The 17,611-nt window shown below is 50.4% G+C and overlaps 2 protein-coding genes and 1 pseudogene across 2 annotated transcripts in view; 2 read left to right on the forward strand and 1 right to left on the reverse strand.

Annotated features, from left to right (window-relative positions):
* The window catches only part of LOC133771721 (olfactory receptor 13C7-like), a 111,859-nt pseudogene that overhangs the window by 31,962 nt on the left and 62,286 nt on the right, over window positions 1-17,611 (forward strand).
* LOC133770961 (RNA-binding motif protein, X chromosome-like) lies at window positions 1,896-16,097 on the reverse strand. The gene is made up of 3 exons (XM_062206735.1): window positions 16,036-16,097; window positions 9,896-10,647; window positions 1,896-2,164 (listed from the first exon to the last, which is right to left on the reverse strand). Exons 1-3 carry the CDS (start codon window positions 16,095-16,097, stop codon window positions 1,896-1,898), a joined length of 1,083 nt encoding a protein of 360 aa, XP_062062719.1.
* LOC133771722 (olfactory receptor 13C7-like) overlaps window positions 17,368-17,611 on the forward strand; it is a 29,616-nt gene continuing 29,372 nt past the window's right edge. Inside the window, exon 1 of the mRNA XM_062207966.1 lies at window positions 17,368-17,504. Within this exon, the coding sequence (XP_062063950.1) occupies window positions 17,488-17,504 (17 nt within the window). The 5' untranslated portion in view covers window positions 17,368-17,487. The remainder of the gene's footprint in view (window positions 17,505-17,611) is intronic.

A 17,611-nucleotide genomic window follows, 5' to 3' on the forward strand; every position in this document is an offset into this window, starting at 1 on the left:
GTTTTTATTCTAACGAAGGAACCAGACACTTGAGCAGAGGCTGCTGAGATGCAGGTGAGGGCGTGAGGCACGCTGAGGCCTGGGGAGGCGTTGTAGCAGGGGAAACAGGAAGCACAAAGGTCTGGAGGCAAGGCTGTGCTTGAGGAATGGCTTGAAGACCAGAGGGCAGAGTGGCAGGAGACACGCCGCATCCCTTCCGGGCCGGATAGTGCAGGACTGTGTAAACCATTGCCCGGTTTCTACTTGGTGAGATGGGGGAGCCATGGGAGGATTTTGAAGAGGTGTGGTGAGATTGGACATATTTTAGAAGGCTCCCTCTAGCTGTTGAATGAAGAGTAGATCAAAGTGGTACCTTTTTTTTTTTTTTTTTTTTTTTTTTTTGGAAGAAGGACAATCAGGCTGGAAGCTATGCCCAAGTCCAGGGAGGACATAATGGTGCTTGGAGTTGGTAAGAAGTCGCACTCTAGGGGCTGGCGCTGTGGCGTAGCGAGTAAAATTGCTGCTTGCAGTGCCGGCCTCCCATTGGGGTGCTGGTTTGCGACCCAGCTGCTCCACTTAGGATCCAGCTCTCTGCTATGGCCTAGAATAGCAGTAGAAGATGGCCCGAGTGCTTGGGCCCCTGCACCCATGTGGAAGACCCAGAAGAAGCTCCTGGCTCCTGGCTTCAGATCGGCGCAGCTCCAGCCGTTGTGACCATTTTGGAGAGTGAACCAACAGATGGAAGACCTCTCTCTCTCTCTGTGCCTCTGCTTCTCTGTAACTCTGCTTTTGAAATAAATAAATTAAATAAATAAAAGAAGAAGTCAGACTCTGGAGACAAAGTGGAGCAAGCAGGCTTTGTTAAGGGGTCAGCATGAGATAGAACAGAGACAGAAGAGGCAAGGATTTTGGCTTGAACAACTTGATGGATGGAATTTACCCACAAGTGGATATTGGCAGAGGGAAGAGTTTGTGGGCACATCGGGAGACTGGTTTTGAGTTGTTGAGTTGTTAAGTTGAAGCTGCATGTTGGACATGTAAATGTTGGGGTAGTTAGCATGGGTCTGGAGTTTAGGGGAGAGATTCTAGCTGAAGATATAAATCTGGGACTGTATGGATGGTACTCATATTTAAAGCCATAAAACAAGATTACCAAGAGATTGAGTGTAGGTAGAAGAGGCCCAAGTTCCACACTAAGCTGAACAGATTGGGGAGGTGAAGAGGACTCGGGGAAAGAGGGGGACAGTGAGGGTGTCACTCACATGGCAAAGAGGAAAGGGACACAGGCTCGAGGTGGAGTTTGAGTCCCCCTCCCCCCCGCCCCCAAAGCCATCGGCTTAGACAATCCACAGGGAGTGGGGATGGAGTGATTGGGAGGGTAGGGGTCTGGAGGCAGGTTTGGAACACTTTCTGGCCACACACACGTCACTGCTATGGGCTCACGACTTCACCCTCTTCCCAGCTAAGCCACTTTCCCCCGGGGCTCTTGGTTCAGCGTGAGCCCCGGGGGAAAGTCTTGTCTCAGCTCAGGGCAGCTCAGCTCAGGACAGCCCAGAGTGGCCCCAGGCTCCTCCAGGGAGGGAGCCTGCCCAGTCTTCTGGCTCTCTGGTCTGCCAAATCCTGGGCCCAGAGGTAGGAGATCTAGAACAGAGGGCGCCTCACCCCCTGGGGCTAGGCCTGGGAAGCCTCCCCAGTCTGTGGGGGCAGTGGGAGAGTGCGGGGGAATGACTAGGGAGAGGACGCACCCTGGATGCTTAGCGTGTGTTGAACGGGCGAATGCGTGTCCAGAGCTGGGTCTGCGGGACTGTGCAGGAGGCGCGCGTGTGCTCCTGACGCGCGCTCGCCCAGGCCTGGAGGGGGCGCCCCGAGCCAAGCGAGGCTCCGGCGGAGGCGGGGTGGGAGGGCGGACGCCTGCCTCAGAAGCTGCCTTGGCGTCCCAAGTCCCCGGCCCTCGCCCAGCCTTTGGCGCTCTCCCGGCTCCCTGCTCCCGCCGGACCGCAGGCTTGCGCGTTCCCGCTGGCCCTGCGGGTGGTGCCCGCGCCTCCGAGGATCGGGCCAACGTGGGCTCCCGATGACCTGGCGCAGCCGTTACGCCGGGCTTGGGACAGCGGCCTCCCGCCAGATCCCCGCCATTCAGACCCCTGAGCCCCGTGGGCAGTCAGCGGGTGCGGCCGAGACCGGCGGGCTGTCCGAGAACACGAGGCATTTAGCGCCCCCACCCCCTCCCCGGCCATTGCGTTTACTTTGGGTGCGGAGCCAGGAGACGGGGAAGGGCTCAGAGCCTGAGGCAGTGCATAGCCCCTTGGCTCACAGCGTAAATAACTCGCCCCCAGCCGATTCCCGAAGCCAGATTACGGGGTCATCCCCGGGAAAAGGGTTCCATTTCCCAAGGGGGTTGAGAGCCTGGCCTTGCGCGGGGCGCGATGCCCAGGGGATGAAGGACTTTAACCTGCCACGGGCGGAAAGGGCGTTCGCCCTGTGGTAACTGGCACATTTGAGGACAAATAATAAAAACGAGAACAACAAGTTAATGGGAACAGAAAATTCAACTCCCGGCCTGCCGTTTGCCTTGGACAACAGGGGCCCGCGGTGCGGCTGCTGCCCCCTGGCAGCGGAGCTGGGCAGTGCGGCCCTCACGCCCCGGCTCCGGGATTGCAGGCAGAGTGTTTTGAGAGAGTAGTGGTGCAGGCTGCTGGGGGTTCACAGGTGCGTTTTGGTTACACTAGTTTTTTTTTTTTTTTTTTTAAACAATAAAAATTATTTTCCATTTAATTTTAAATACAGACACAAAGGGACAGAGATAGAGATCGTGCATCTGTTTCCTCCCCAAATGCCGGCAACAGCCAGGGCTGGGCCAGGCTAACGCCAGGAGCCCTGAACTCAATCCGGGTATCCCACTTGGGTGGCAGGGACTCGAGTACTTGAGCCTTCATCTTCTGCCTTCCAGAGTCTGCATGAGCAGAGAGCTAGAGTCAAGAGCAGAGCCGAGACTTGAACTTAGCTATGTAGGCAATGAGATGTGGGGGTTTTAATCACGCTGCCAGTTGTCCACCTTGCAGTGACACTCTGTATGTTGTGCTGAAACCCGTTATTATCCCAACTCATGTTCTAAAGCAACAGTCCTAAAGAATATGAAAGCAGCGTTTCTCTTTCTGGGGTGTTTTAATTTGCTGCTAACCGAGAAAGGGATGTGCTGACGACAATGAGGTTTTGAGCTTCTTAACATAACCGACATTCTGTGTAGGGGAGTTGCAGAGCTTGTACCACTTGAAGAATTACAAATGTGGGTGCTAGAAACAGAGGTGTGGCAATTTCAGCATCCACCAAAATGGCAACTCACGGGTCAAGACGAGTGGTACAGGATGGGAGTGTTGGCAATTTTAACAAACACGGTATCGCTTTGCCCCTGAACACAAGGAGAAATGACACCTGGATGTGGGAAAGAAGAAGGCCTTCACAAAGGAGGCCAGCCGAAGCTGAAGAAGTGTTTCGCAGGTAAATGATGAAAACTAGGAAGCCAATGAAATTTGAGCTTTCACGGAAAACAAATTATAGACTCCATCCCTGTCACTTCTCTGGACCACACAGCATCGTGGGAGACGCTGAGCGTGCCGAGCGTGTCAGTGTGTCCGGCTTGTAGCTCCGTGCTACCACACAGAAAACTTTTTTAAAAATAAAAATATCTAAAGGAGCCGGCTGTCACTGGTGATTGCGTCCACCTAAGGACTGGAGTTGATAACTCAAGGATGTAACGGGGGCTGGTCACAGCAGGGCCTACCTGTCACCGTGGGAGGGGCGGTGGCGTTGAGAAACCTGGTTGCTTCCTTTGCAGTTGGTTTCAAGTTCATGTGACTCAGGTTGTTAGGACCTTTCTATTAGCTACAGTTCCAGGAGGACTGACTGGCCCTGTCCATCCTTTCCTATACTGTCAGACTCTAATTTTTTTTTTAAGATTTATTTATTTATTTAAAAGAGTTATACAAAGAGAGAAGGAGAGGTCTTCCATCCGCTGGTTCACTCCCCAATTGGCCACAACGGCTGGAGCTGCTCTGATCTGAAGCCAGAAGCCAGGAGCTTCTTCCAGGTCTCTCATGTGGGTGGAGGGGCCCAAGGATTTGGGCCATCTTCCACTGCTTTCCCAGGCCATAGCAGAGAGCTGGATTGGAAGTGGAGCAGCCGAGACTCGAACTGACACCTATATGGGATGCCGGCACTGCAGGCGGCAGCTTTATCCGTTACGCCACAGCGCTGGCCCCATCTGTCAGAGACAATAAAACAAGGGAGGAATGAACCTGGGCAAGCAGGAGGCACCAGATTCGGAGGTAACACTGACAGTAAGAAGTAGCTGCCCTGCAATTTCATTAGTCTGTGTGTGTCTGTTACCATTTTATGGAACAGATGGTGGTGAAATTTAAAGACACCATGTCAGTCATTTCCTCGATGGCACTGGGGATGATTTGTTTTTGAAGATAATGGTAAGGGGCTGGTGCTGTGGCATAGCGGGTAAAGCTGCTGCATGCAGTGCCGGCATTCCTTATGGGCACCAGTTCAAGTCCCAGCTGCTCCACTTCCGATCCAGCTCTCTGCTATGGCCTGGGAAAGCAGTAGAAGATGACCCAAGTCCTTGGGCCCCTGCATCCGTGTGGGAGACCTGGAAGAAGCTCCTGGCTCCTGGCTTCGGATTGGGGCAGCTCCAGCCGTTGCGGCCATCTGGGGAGTGAATCAGCGGATGGAAGGCCTCTCTCTCTCTCTCTCTCTGCCTTTTCTTCTCTCCTTGTGTAGCTCTGACTTTCAAGTAAATAAACAAATCTTAAAAAAAAAAAAAAAAAGATAATGGTAACTCAGTTCTACAGCAATGAAGTAATGAAGTGATTTGCTTCTCCAATCTTAAAGGAAAACCCACGATTCCAAGGACTGAAGTGAGTGTGTTTGGGGCATGATGAGTTTGTAAAATTTGTAAATAACTGTTTTGTTTTTTTTTTTGCATTTCTGCTTTTTTAAAAATTTCTAGTAGAAGCCATTAATTGTTTCCTGTTGAACAGCAGTATACTAAGAATATTCAGAAAAAATATGTATCTTTATGTATGAACATGATGTTGGAAACGCTTCACATTTACAATTTTGTTTTTGGCTTTGCATCCGTTTTATCTGAAATATTTACCTGCCTCAGGAGCAGTCTTTGGGAAAGTTACCTGTATCCCTTCTCCCGTTTGGGTCCGTGTGGGCATATGCCTTCCACAGACATTACCCTTCTGCACTTTCAGCTGGACTCGGAGCAGTGAGAAGAGCCTGTGGTAATTTGCAGCCTTTATTCTGGACTTCCCCATGTCATTGAGTTTAATGGTGTTGATTTTTTCCCCTTATGACTTCTCTTTTATGGTTTTTTTTTTAATTCTCTTTCTCTCCTCTCTCTCTCTTTTTAAGATTTATTTATTTATTTGAAAGGCAGAGATACAGAGAGAGAGGAGAGAGAGAAAGAGATCTTCCATTCTCTGGTTCATTCCCCAGATGACTGCAATGACCAGGGCTAGGCCAGGCCGGAGCCAGGAGCTTCTTCTGGGTCTCCCATGTGGGTTCAGGGGCCCAGGCACTTGAGCTGTCATCCGTTGCTTTCTCAGGCACGTTAGCAGGGGCTTGGATGGGAAGTGGAGCAGCCAGGACTCCATCTGGTGCCCACGCGGGATGCTGGCACTGCAGGCGGTGGCTTAACCTTCTGTGCCACAGTGCCAGCCCCTCTTTTATGGTTTTATGCCTTACCTAAGAAATTCTTTTCTGCCATAAGATTATGAATACATTCACCTATTTTTCTGCTATATCATGCATTTTAAACATTCAGTCTTTAACCAGCCTTCTATGTTGAAACATTTGAGGGGCTGTGATAATGTCAAGATAGAAGTGTTTTTAAAAACAGAAGAACAATTAGAACCTTAAAGAATTTTAACAAAGGTTTATATATTTATTTATTTGAAAGATGGGGTGAAAATGAGAGAGAGAGAGAGAGAAGGAAAGAGAGAGAGAGAGAAGGAAAGAGAGAGAGAGAGAGAGAGGAAAGAGCTTCCATCTGCTTGTTCACTTTCTTAATGCCAGCAACAGCCAGGGCTGGGCCAGGCTGAAGCCAGAGCCAGGAACTCTATCTGGTCTCCCACATGGATGACAGGGACCCAAGCATTGGTCCTTCCTCTTCTGCCTTCCTAGATGCATTAGCAGGAAGCTGGATTAGAAGTGAAGTAGCTGGGACTCGAAGCAGCACTCTTTTTTCTGTATTTTTTCTTTTTTTTTTTTTTTAAAGATTTATTTATTTGAAAGGCAGAATTACAGAGAGGCAAAGCGAGAAAGAGAGAGAGAGAGAGAGAGAGAGAGAGAGAGATCTTTTGTCATTAGTTTTCTCACCAAATGGCCACAAGGACTGGAACTGGGCCAATCTGAAGCCAGGATCCAGGAGCTTCTTCCAGGTCTCCCACATGGGTGCAGGGGCCCAAGGACTTGGGCCATCTTCCACTGCTTTTCTGAACACATTAGCAGGGAGCTGGATTGGAAGTGGAGCAGCTGGAACTTGAACCGGCAGCCATGTGGGATGCCGGCACTGCAGGTGGTGGCTTTACCCATTACAACACAACACCGGCCCCCAAAATGGCACTCTTATATGGGATGCCAGCATCTCAAGTGGTGGCTTAAACTGATGTGCCACAATGCTGGCCATCCCTTAAAGAATTTTTTAAAAAATTTATTTGCTATTTGAGAGATGGAGAGGGAGGGAGGAAGGGATAAAGTGAGAGAGAGGGAGAGAGAGAAAGAGCTCATTTATAGCCAGAGCTAGACCAAGCTGTGCCTGGAACTCAATCCAGGTCTTCCACATGGGCGGCAGGAACCCAATTACTTGAGCCATCACCACTGCCTCCCAGGGTTTGCATCAGCAAGAAGCTGGAATCAGGAACAGAGCCAGGTATGAAACGCAGGTATTGAGCCTAGGTACTCTGATGGCGGACCTGAGTGTCTTAAACCACTGGGCTAAATGCCTGCCCCTGGAATCTTTAAGAAAAAGAACAAGCAGAATGACAAAGGGAAAGCAAGGATGGTACACTGCTGTGCTCTGCAATGAACATTCGCAGAGTCGTAGCCATAAGTGATCATGATCTTAGTGGTGAGCCTGTGTCTGGAGGATGGAGTGGCACGAGAAGAGGTTTGGTAAGAAAGATGAATCTTCTTTGTGTAGCAGGAAGTGAGTTGCCAATGTTTAAAATAGATACAGAAAGAAACTGAGACTTAAAACAAGTATTTAGGTGTTTGACACTACCTCCTAGAAGAAATAGTTTCAGAAGTAAAAGTTGTTGGAAATGGTATTGTTCAGAATAAGCCTTTGTGTACTTTTTGAAACTCTAAAAAACTACAAATATGTATTATTTGTTTTTTCTGTTTGAATTATGCATCTTGCAGAAAGAAGAAAGAACAGGAGAACATTGCTGAGGGTGAAAGCTACAGTGAGAGTGGCCATTTGTTCTCTGATGGAAATAACACGTTGCAGGTCTACTCAGGGCAGGGCTTGAGGCAAATACCGGGCACGCAGCTGCGGCAGGAAAACCTCGTGAAACAGGAGCTTTTGTCTGTTCTGCTTGTTTTTCCTTTTACTTTAGCACAAGCAAAAGTTTTTGGTCAGGTTTATTTTGCTTTGAGGTTATATTTCTTTATTTTAAAAATGAAAACACTTTTAATTGACATGTCCATATTTATGTGATGATCCCATACATATATACAATGTGTCACAGTCAAATCAGGGTAATTAGCATTTCCAGCTCCTCAAACCTCTATTGTTTCTTTATGTCCGGGAAACTTCCAGCAACTCTCTTCTAATTGTTTTGAAATGTGTAATAAGTTGTTGTAAATTGTGCTCACTCTAATGTGCTACAGAGCACGGAACCCGTGCCTGTTACCCACCCTCTCTACCCCGCTCCCTCGCCCCTTCCCAGCCTCTACTTCTATGAGACCTGTTCTTCCAGCTTCCACGTGGGAGCGAGGACATTTGAGATTTGTTTTTCTGTGCCTGGCTTATTTCACTTGACATGCTGTCCTCCAGTTCCATCCACATTGGCAGGGCTGAAGGGACAGGCATCCTGATGTCAAAGGCCCTTCTGCCTTTTGTAAAAGTCTAAGCATGGGAAGGGATTGTGTCCGGGAGGGGCTGGGGAGAGGGAGAGACTACGGAGGAGGGGAGAATTCTTTAAGACCATGGAGGGATTGCTGTGTAGGTCCAGCCAGCATGGACATTGGGCTCCGATCCCTGGCCATAAGGGAACAGGTGACAGGACATAGGGATGTCTTGGGAGACCGGGTCCAAGCCCAGAGGGTCTCATGTCTGAATTCCCATGTCTCAAATGTGGCACAGAGATGAGAGCTTGAAAGTTGAGGCCCTGCAGAGATAGATCTGACCGTAGCGGTCAGAGCATGATGGCGTGCAGGACAGGCAGGACCCCCCCCCCCCAGCCTTCTATGACCTCTGCATGGCTCTTGGCAGATGCAAGGGCTTGGAATAGGAATCAAGTTCATTTAAAGAACATTGCAAAATGTTATTTCTTGCACATCTGAATGTATAGGCTAAGATCACACCTATTGCACAGGGGTAGGTAGGGAGGAGTCCCTGTCTTCCTCAGCCTCTGGAGGAGCGAACAAGCACATACTTTAATGATTTTATGATAAGCAATAAATGCTGTGGCACTCAGGCTCCTATGGAAGGAAGAGGTGGTGGGGTGGCGAGGTCTGGCTTTTCGAGTCCCTGCCTTCCTTGCCCGCCTTCCCCACCCCCTCCAGGATCTGTCTTCTTTCCCACATTGCCTGACCTCATCCGCTGGCCTCCCCTCTGCCTGCTTGGGAGGTGGGGGGCGGGTGTGGAAGCCCGGCTGGGGTCTTCTTGGAGAGCAGAATCCTGGGACTCTAAAAATCCACCCCGCGAAACTTATTTCTTGGCTTCAAGAGGTTAAAGGGTCCCCGGGACCCTGGGTCCCTGCCAGGGGAGGAAGAAGAAAACAGAAAGGAAAGGGAGAAGGCTATTCCAACTGGTGGACAGCTGAGGGAGCCCAGGGGCCCAGACCGGGAGCAGAAGGGCACCATGGCCCCATCAAACAAAGAGGGGAGGCTGGGGGACCAAGCCTCGTGGAACAGGGCGGAAGGGGGTCCTCTTAGCTCGTAGGGAGGGGATCCCTGGGGCTGGAAATGTGTCCAGGGTGGGGTGGGACTTGTGTTTGCCTGTGTTCCAGGTGGGCCCAGACCCTAGCCTCACCCTTGGGGACCTTTTCGGAGGTCCTTGGAGGTTCTCCTGCAGTCCCCTGATAGATCTGGGCAAAGATCTGGAGCTCACCCCTGGAGTAGGGGAGTGCTGTGCAGATCCAGGGCAGGGATCTCGGCAGGATCTCTCTGGGTCTGCTGTCCCCTGCAGGACTGGATCCCGCAGGGCCACCAGCCTCCCTTCCACTTCCCAGGTGTGTGGGCCCTGAGAAGGAAGGGAACCCTTGGCATAAGTTGAAGTGTAGAATTTGCCAGCCTATGCCTTTGGCTGGGTGTGATCCCACCCTGTAGCGACCGTAACTTTCCCACAGATGCAAACACACAGGACCAGGTACTTGGGTGGGAGGCCAGAACAGCTTTTTATTCAGTTAGGTATAAATCATATTTACAAGGAAGAAGGGGGCACAGCAGGGTCAGGGCCAGGGCCAGGGTGACCTCTCACTGGGGCAGTCCTGCTGCCTCCTCTTGCATTCCCTAGGAGACTCTCTCTCTCTCCTGTCTCTCTGGGCCTGGCCTGGCCTGGGCTGAGCTGGGAAGGCAGACGGGATGGTTGAAGCAGGAGAAGGGGTGTGGCAAAGCCTGCACAGCGTGGCTGCTCTGGGGCCCCTGAGTTCAATCTCTTTCCAAGTCCACTTCTTGCCCCTTGCTCCGCGGCTTGAACTGCTGTAGGAATCACGTGGAGGAGGGTACCCCCTTTCCATAGAAGGAGGAAGCCCTCTTTCTTGTCTGCCAACCCGATCGCGACCACTTGAGTAGAGATCACTTCGGCTGCTTGAGTAACTGTCTCGACTTCCACCATATCCGTCACGTGAGCTGCTGTAATCATCATAGCGACTGCTTCCACCATAAGATGGCGGGGGCCCTCGTGTAGGTGGAGCACTACGTGAGTTACCATAACTCTCATAGGAATCTCGGTAGGAACCTCCACTTGGATGATCTGAATAGTCCCGATCACGACCATATCCATCTCTATCACTATAGCCTCTTGATGGATAGTCATCACGTGAACTGGAATGACCATAATCACGGTAGGTATAGTCTCTTGGTGGTGGTGCATAATCTCTTGTATCACGAGAACTCGGGTAATCTCTGCTTGAATAGCTGTCTTTAGTTGAGTATCCATCATCTCTTGGGGACAAATAAACATCTCTGCGAGAGGGCAGGGGTTCCCTCCGAGGTGGGCCTCCGTAACTGTCTCTTCCACGTGATACAGGGGCTCTTCCTCCCATTCCACTGCTGCTGCGAACTGGTCCTGAAGGGGCTGATCTTTTAGGAGGAGGACCCCCACTTCGTGGTGGTGGTCCTCTTTTTACTGGAAGAGGTCCCCTGGAAGAACTCATGTTAAAATTCATGGAATAGCCACCATCGTCCATGTGCCCTCCACGTGAGCGCCTTTTTTTTATTTAGAACCGGGATTAAGATTGGCCATGGAGTTAAACTTGTTTTGGAGGGGAATTTTAAGCATCTAAGATACACATAGAAGGATTTAGGCTTGGGCATAATGCGGGTATTTATCTGGTGTAGATGAGAGGTTATTGGCCGTCCTCCTACTAACCACCCATGCTTGTGGGCTTTGAGTGACTCTTGTAGTTATGTTTCAACTAAGGAAGGTAGACCGCTAGGCCGTGGAGAGCCTAACATCACAGTGTTCTATATCAAACTTTTTTGGCCATGTAAACATTTTTGGTTAATACCCACCAATATTTCTTTTTTTTTTTTTTTAAACAGTATACACAGTTGTGAACCACTGTATTAATGCATTCTTGGTAGAGTAGATTGAAATTATGTTTTAGCAAAAATAAAAATACTACCAAAATAAAAGGAAGGAACATTGAGGGAAGGAGAGAAATCTGGTTATCTTCTTAGAATTGTACCTATGAAATGAATGAAATCTGTTCTTTTTATATAGTTTACAAAAGATGTATTTATTTGAAAGAGAGTTACAGGGAAAGGGGGAGAGACAGAGAGATCCTCCTTCCGCTGGTTTACTCCCCAGATGGCTGCAACGACTGGTGCTGGGCTGGGCCAAAGCCAGGAGCCAGGAGCTTCTTCTGGTTCTCTCCTGTGAGTTCAGGGGCTGGAGTACTTGGGTCATCCTCCGCTGCTTTCCCAGGCCAAAGCAGAGAGCTGGATCAGAAGTGGAGCAGCCGGGGCTCAAACCGGCACCCATTTGGGATGCGGCACGGCAGCAGCAGCAGCAGCTTTACCTGCTCTGCTACGCCACAACACCAGCCCCTGCTCTCTTTATAGTAATACATTTTAAAAAAAAAAGTCTCTAGGATTTTTCTTTCTTTTCTTTCTTTCTTTTTTTTTTTTTGACAGGCAGAGTGGATAGGGAGAGAGAGAGAAAAAGGTCTTCCTTTTTGCTGTTGGTTCACCCTCCAATGGCCGCTGCGGCCAGCGCATCGCGCCGATCTGAAGCCAGGAGCCAGGAGCTTCTCCTGGTCTCCCATGCGGGTGCAGGGCCCAAGGACTTGGGCCATCCTCCACTGCACTCCCGGGCCATAGCAGAGAGCTGGCCTGGAAGAGGGGCAACCGGGATAGAATCCGGCGCCCCAACCGGGACTAGAACCTGGTGTGCCGGTGCCACAAGGCGGAGGATTAAGTCACGGCGCCGGCCTAGGATTTTCTTTAAAAAAGGTTTATTTGAAGGACAGAGCTACAGAGAGGGAGAGACAGTGAGAGATCTGTCACCCATTGGTCCATTCGACCCAAATTGCCATAATGGCTAGGGGTAAGCCAGGCTGAAGTCAGGAGCTTTGAACTCCATCTGAGTCTCCCTTGTAGGTGGCAGGGCCCGAGAACGTGGGCCATGGTCCGCTGCCTTCCCAGGTGCATATGCAGAGCTGGGTCAGAGGTAGTGCCCTCTGACTGGGGCCTGAACCTATGCTCATAGGGGATGCCAGCATCATAGGCGGCAGCTTAACCTACTGTGCCACAGTGCCAGCCCAGCATTTCCTTTCTGAGGTGGAGTTGTTCCAGTCCCATTTGAAGGAACTGGGACTTAGACTTATCTTCGGAAATGGGGCTGGAACTGGGTTTTGGGGTGAGTTGGTCAGGGTGGGGTTGAGGTTCACAGCCTCACATGAGGTCATGCCCCATGTCAGGTGCTCCTTCCCAGGGACAGACGACCTGGTTCTTCATGGTCCCTGAGGGTAACTTGGACCACGTGTGTCTGTCTTGTCCTCCTCTTGGTCTTCTGTGTCACAGTCTAGAGGTCAGGACCCTGCATGATTGGAGCAGCAGTGATCTGGGGCTCTGCTGGTGATGGGTGTGTAGGTGAGGGACAGGGTTGCTGAAGAGCACGGTGGACTCACTTCCTGACCCTGACAATTCTTTAAGGGCACACAGGCAAGTTCTGGAGACCAAGGAGGAATCTGTAGAGGAATCTAAGACTGTGCTGTTAAAGGACAAGCCATGGGTCAGAAATGACAAGCCAGAGTTTGGAGATGAGAAAGACTGCCCTGACCTGAGGTGGCCTAGGGGCTATATGGAGGCAAGGGGCTGGGCAGGATGGATGGATTTGGGTGCGATTGTGACTGGGTCTGTGAGATGTGTGTGCCAGTCAGCGTGTGCATGTGTTTGTGCCTGTCTCTGCTTGATTCTCTCCCTCAGAGTGTTCATGAGTCTGTGTAGCTGTGTTACTTAGACCTGTTTGTGCACACTCTGAATTTGTGTCTGAGTGGCATGGTTGGCTTTGCGTCTTTTTCTGTACCACCTGTGTGGCCAAGCACTTGTGTTCATGTGTCTGTGTGTGGTTCTGCTCAGGCCTCTCCCTTTTTGCTCCTCCCATTCCCTGACACATTCCAGCTGCCGGCACTATTTACCGCAAGCAGTGGCTTCCCTTCCCACTGTTTGGGTTCCCATGGTCAGGCTGCCTGCCCAGGACCCTGCCCTGTGGCCTTTGTAACTGACCTGACCTTGAGAGTATTTCTCTCTGGAAATCCCCTAGAATGCTACTTGCCTGGCCTTGGATGGAGAGGAGTTATGGTTGAGGAGAGAGATGAGGCGGGAAAGGGGGCTAGTTGGCAGCACCCACCCCTCCTCCTGGAAACAAGACATCTCTCTCTGGCTGGTTCACAGACTTTCCTGTTTCAATACTCTCGTCAAGCCCAAGTATTCACTGTCCTCGCCTTGCCCTCTCTAGGGATGGGATTGGTTGATTCTCTATCTTTCCACTTTGACCAGGTAGGGTAGGTCCTCCATGTCCCCCATGTGCCCCGGCATCTTAAATGCTTTTATTCTGCTTAATTTTTTTCCCAAAGATTTGTTTTGTTATTTGAAAAGCAGAGAGAGAGAGAGAGAGAGGGAGGGAGAAAGAGAGAGAGAGAAAGAGAGAAAGATGTCAATCTTCCATCTGCTGGTTCACTCCCCAAATGGCTACAACGGCTGGGGCTTGGCCAGGCTGCAGCCAGGAGCCTGGCACTCTGGGTCTCCCATGTGGGTGCTAGAGGCCCAAGCACTTGGGCCATCCTCTGCTGCTTTCCCAGGACTATTAGCCTGGAGCTGGATTAGAACTGGCACAGCTGGGACTCAAACCAGTGCTCATATGGGGTGCTGGTGTCTCAAGCAGTGGCTTAACAAGTGCCTCGTAATGCCAGCTCCGTGCCTGTTTCTTATATCTTCACCTGAACTCAAGGTGCTCCTCCTTCCTTTTCTTTCCCTGCAGTGGGCATGAGAACCAATCTTATCCTTCCTTCTGTGACAGGCCTGGCCTGGCTTGGGCTCCAGTGTCTCAGTGGAGTACTGGGCCTTGGTCGGCTGGTGAAGCAGCAGCAGCCCAGCCACCTCCCACTCTTTGCAGGAAGCAGCATCTCCATGCGGCTCATTCCTGTGCTCATCCTCTGTTCTTTGCCCTCTCTGTCTGGGCTGCAGGGGGCAGGCACATATGTAAAGTGGCCCCTGTCCTCTCTGACCCAATGTTTGACAGGACAGTTGTGGAGAAGCCACTCACCTCCCACTGTTGGCAGTCAGTGGAATGAAATCCAACCCGACAATTCTGACATGTTTTGAGGAGAGCAAGGGAAGGGCTCTAGAAAATATCAGGCCTATTGACCAAGGCATGATGTAGTGCCCAAGCTAGCAGCGATGTGTCCACCTCTGGACTTGTGCCTTTCATTAGGCTTTGCTTCCTCTGATTTTGGCCTCTCTTGAAACTTGGGGGAGGTGAAGGGGTTTTGCTAGGGTTTGAGATGGCATGCGTGAGGCTTCCTCCATGTGCTTCCTATGTGAATCATAGGCTCTGATCCTGCCTTCTCCTACTCTTGACTTTGCTGAGAACTTAAATTCCTGGTGGCCTTCATTTCAGTTCATCTGTCTGCCCACAGCCCTCTGTTGTGGGAGTTTGGTCTACAGTCTGAGCCCATGCTGGCCTATGGGAAGTAGGAGCCTGTGGGAGACCGTGGAAGGACCTACTCCACCCTAATCAGGATGTGTGCACGCTAACCGTGGATTCCATCTGATGCCACTGTGACACATCTGAGTCCATTCCCTTCATCCTGGACCTCCCTGTAGCCCCCTAGCCCTGTGGCTTTCTGCCAAGCTTCCACCACGCAGAGGATGTGCCTGTCACAAGACCTCCTTTGATCTTTGGCTTGCTTTAGGAAAACACCTGGAGAGTCTTGGCTCAGCAAGGCTGGACCTTGTGCCTGCCTGCCCTTGGGGCCCAGGTAGGGGCCAGTTAGGCACGGAGCCCCCATTCAGAGAAGGGACACATCCCTGGCTCTTTGTATCCTAGCAGTGGACACGCTCTACTAAATGCAGGGTCCTAGCTGGGGAAGCAGGTCTGCCACTACTGCCTGGGTTGATGAGATGGTGAGTGATCTTGAACTTTCTTAGGAACCAAATGTTCACATGTCCATGATAACACCTCACAAAGAAGCCATCACATGCCTTGCCTTTTCTCCAGCTCTTGGAGTGAGGATACAGAGGGGCTTCTTTCTGAGATGTTACGTGGCCAAAACAGAAGCCCATGCCACGTTCCCTGGGCATCCTCTCTGTCTTCCTGCTTCTGCTTCCCATTTCTCTCTTCCCATCCCTAAGTCTCCTTGGTCCCTCATTGATCATAGGATTCCTCTCTACCCCGTTTCTATGACTCCGGCCCCACAGTCTTGCTCAGGTTCCACACAGAGTTTTCTCTGTGATCTTTCCTGCTGCTCCAATATCCAAGAGCTCTTGCTTCATGCACATGATTGGCAATCTCAACTTTTTCATGCTCACCTGGCATTCAGTCTACCACCAACTTGTTAGACCCTAATAGGATGTTTCCACAGTAACTCCCAGAATTCCTATTTACCTCCATTTTTTTGGTTTTGGTTGCCATATAGCCCTTGCCTCTTAGAGTCCTTGTCCCTTCCCAGATTTTCATAAACCCCACGGGGTCGTTGCCCGTAGTGTAGTTGCTGGAGAAAACTTTCCTCCTGATGCACAAAGTCCTTGCTCACCAATGCTGTATTCTGTACCGACAGAAAAGGGTCTGCATTTAGCCAAAGCCTAGATCCCCCCCTGTGGACCAGCTCCCGCTTCTTTCTTCTCTGCCATCACTTGTTCCAGAAGTTCTGCCCTTGCTCTCCTGCATCACTTATTCCTCTCAACAGAATCTTTTCCACTAACTTTTAACACTTTTGTGTTCAGTACTTAAATGAACCCCTCTTGTGCTATTAAAAATGTGTTTTTAAACAAAAATCCCTGGAGGAGTTGATTTCACTTGCTATGACCAATTGTTCTCCTCCCACTGTCTCTTGAGTCCACTTTAGTCCTGTCTTCACCCACATTGCTCACCTGAATGTGTACTTCTGAATGTCGTGAATGACCTTGATGCTGCCAAGGCTGATGAGCCTCATCTCGACTGACGGACAACTTTTCATGCAGTTGTTCACTTTCATCTTGAAAACACTTCTGGTACATCACAGGCTTCTAGCTTTCCTCCTGCTTCACTGGCTGCTGCTTTTCAGCTCCTCGGCATGCTAGGTCTTCCTTCACTTTTCTGTTTCTTAATGTGGGGTTCTCCCAGAGCCCAGTTTTTATTTTTTTTTAATTAAAAAAAATTTTTTTTTATTTTGGACAGGCAGAGTGGACAGTGAGAAAGAGAGACAGAGAGAAAGGTCTTCCTTTGCCGTTGGTTCACCCTCCAATGGCCGCCGTGGCCGGCGCACCGCGCTGATCCGAAGCCAGGAGCCAGGAGCTTCTCCTGGTCTCCCCTGGGGTGCAGGGCCCAAGCACTTGGGCCATCCTCCACTGCCTTCCCGGGCCATAGCAGAGAGCTGGCCTGGAAGAGGGGCAACCGGGACAGAATCCGGCGCCCCGACCAGGACTAGAACCTGGTGTGCCGGCGCCGCAAGGCGGAGGATTAGCCTGTTGAGCCACGGCGCTGGCCTGAGCCCAGTTTTTAGATCTTTCTTTCATTTATACTCATTCCTGTAGTAATCTTATTTATTTACATGGCTGTCTGGCGGCCTCCCTGCCTACCTACCTACCTATGTATCTATCTGTTTATATCTAGTATTGTCTGCAGCCATGACCCTCGCTGAAGATACACTGTTGGAGGCATGGTCTCAAGTTATGCTACTGCAGTAATGGTATAAGTAGAGGGGGTGAGAACTGGTTATATTTTGGGTGCATTTTTGAAGGTAGAGACAGCAGGACTTACTGATGGAGTGGATGTGGGCTGTTAGAGAAAACAGTAATGATGTCCATGATTCTGCCCTGAATAACTGGACAGATGGAATTCATCTGTTGGAGCGCCTTTGCTACCTGTGATTGCATGTTGGTGGCAGCAGAGAATCAGTTCATTTTTGTGTAGTTTGAGGTCAGTATTGGACTTCCTGTGTATGTGTCTAGACACTTTGGGCATATGAGACTGTTCACTTATGAGACCAGGAGCTCCACTGAGGCAAGACCTGTGTTTTGCTCACTGCTATGTCTGGTATAGTATCTGACACATCGTAAGGACTCAGCTGGATTGTTGAATACAATTTCCTACTATTTCCATTATGACTCTCATGGGGTCATCTTCCTCATCAGACCTCACACCTCGTAGTACTCATCACACTGACATGATGCTTTGTCAGTCTCCCCAGCCCAGACTTTGGATGCAGCTAATATTTTTTTTCTTTTTTTTGACAGGCAGAGTGGACAGTGAGAGAGAGACAGAGAGAAAGGTCTTCCTTTTGCCGTTGGTTCACCCTCCAATGGCTGCCGCGGTAGGCGCGCTGCGGCCGGCGCACCACGCGGATGCAGCTAATATTAAGGTATTTCCATGCATAAGCTAGCAACCTTATCCTGGGGAAAGAATTTGGTAGGGTTGGGTGGTGAGTGTTCAGGATTCAAGCTTGACTTTTATTTTCAAGAAACCTTA

This window comes from Lepus europaeus, chromosome 12, assembly GCF_033115175.1.
Source record: "Lepus europaeus isolate LE1 chromosome 12, mLepTim1.pri, whole genome shotgun sequence".
Classification (NCBI taxonomy): domain Eukaryota; kingdom Metazoa; phylum Chordata; class Mammalia; order Lagomorpha; family Leporidae; genus Lepus; species Lepus europaeus.

Bases quoted from the DNA above. Each gene is read 5' to 3' on its own strand.
- LOC133770961 (XM_062206735.1), bottom strand. From the start codon at position 16,097: ATGAGGCTCATCAGCCTTGGCAGCATCAAGGTCATTCACGACATTCAG. The intron at 10,648-16,035 runs GTGAGCAATGTG...AATAAAAAAAAG, and splicing joins ATTCAGAAGTACACATTCAG to GCGCTCACGTGGAGGGCACA. The intron at 2,165-9,895 runs GCAAGAAGTGGA...GTTCTCGGACAG, and splicing joins TTCAAGCCGCGGAGCAAGGG to CCCGCCGGTCTCGGCCGCAC.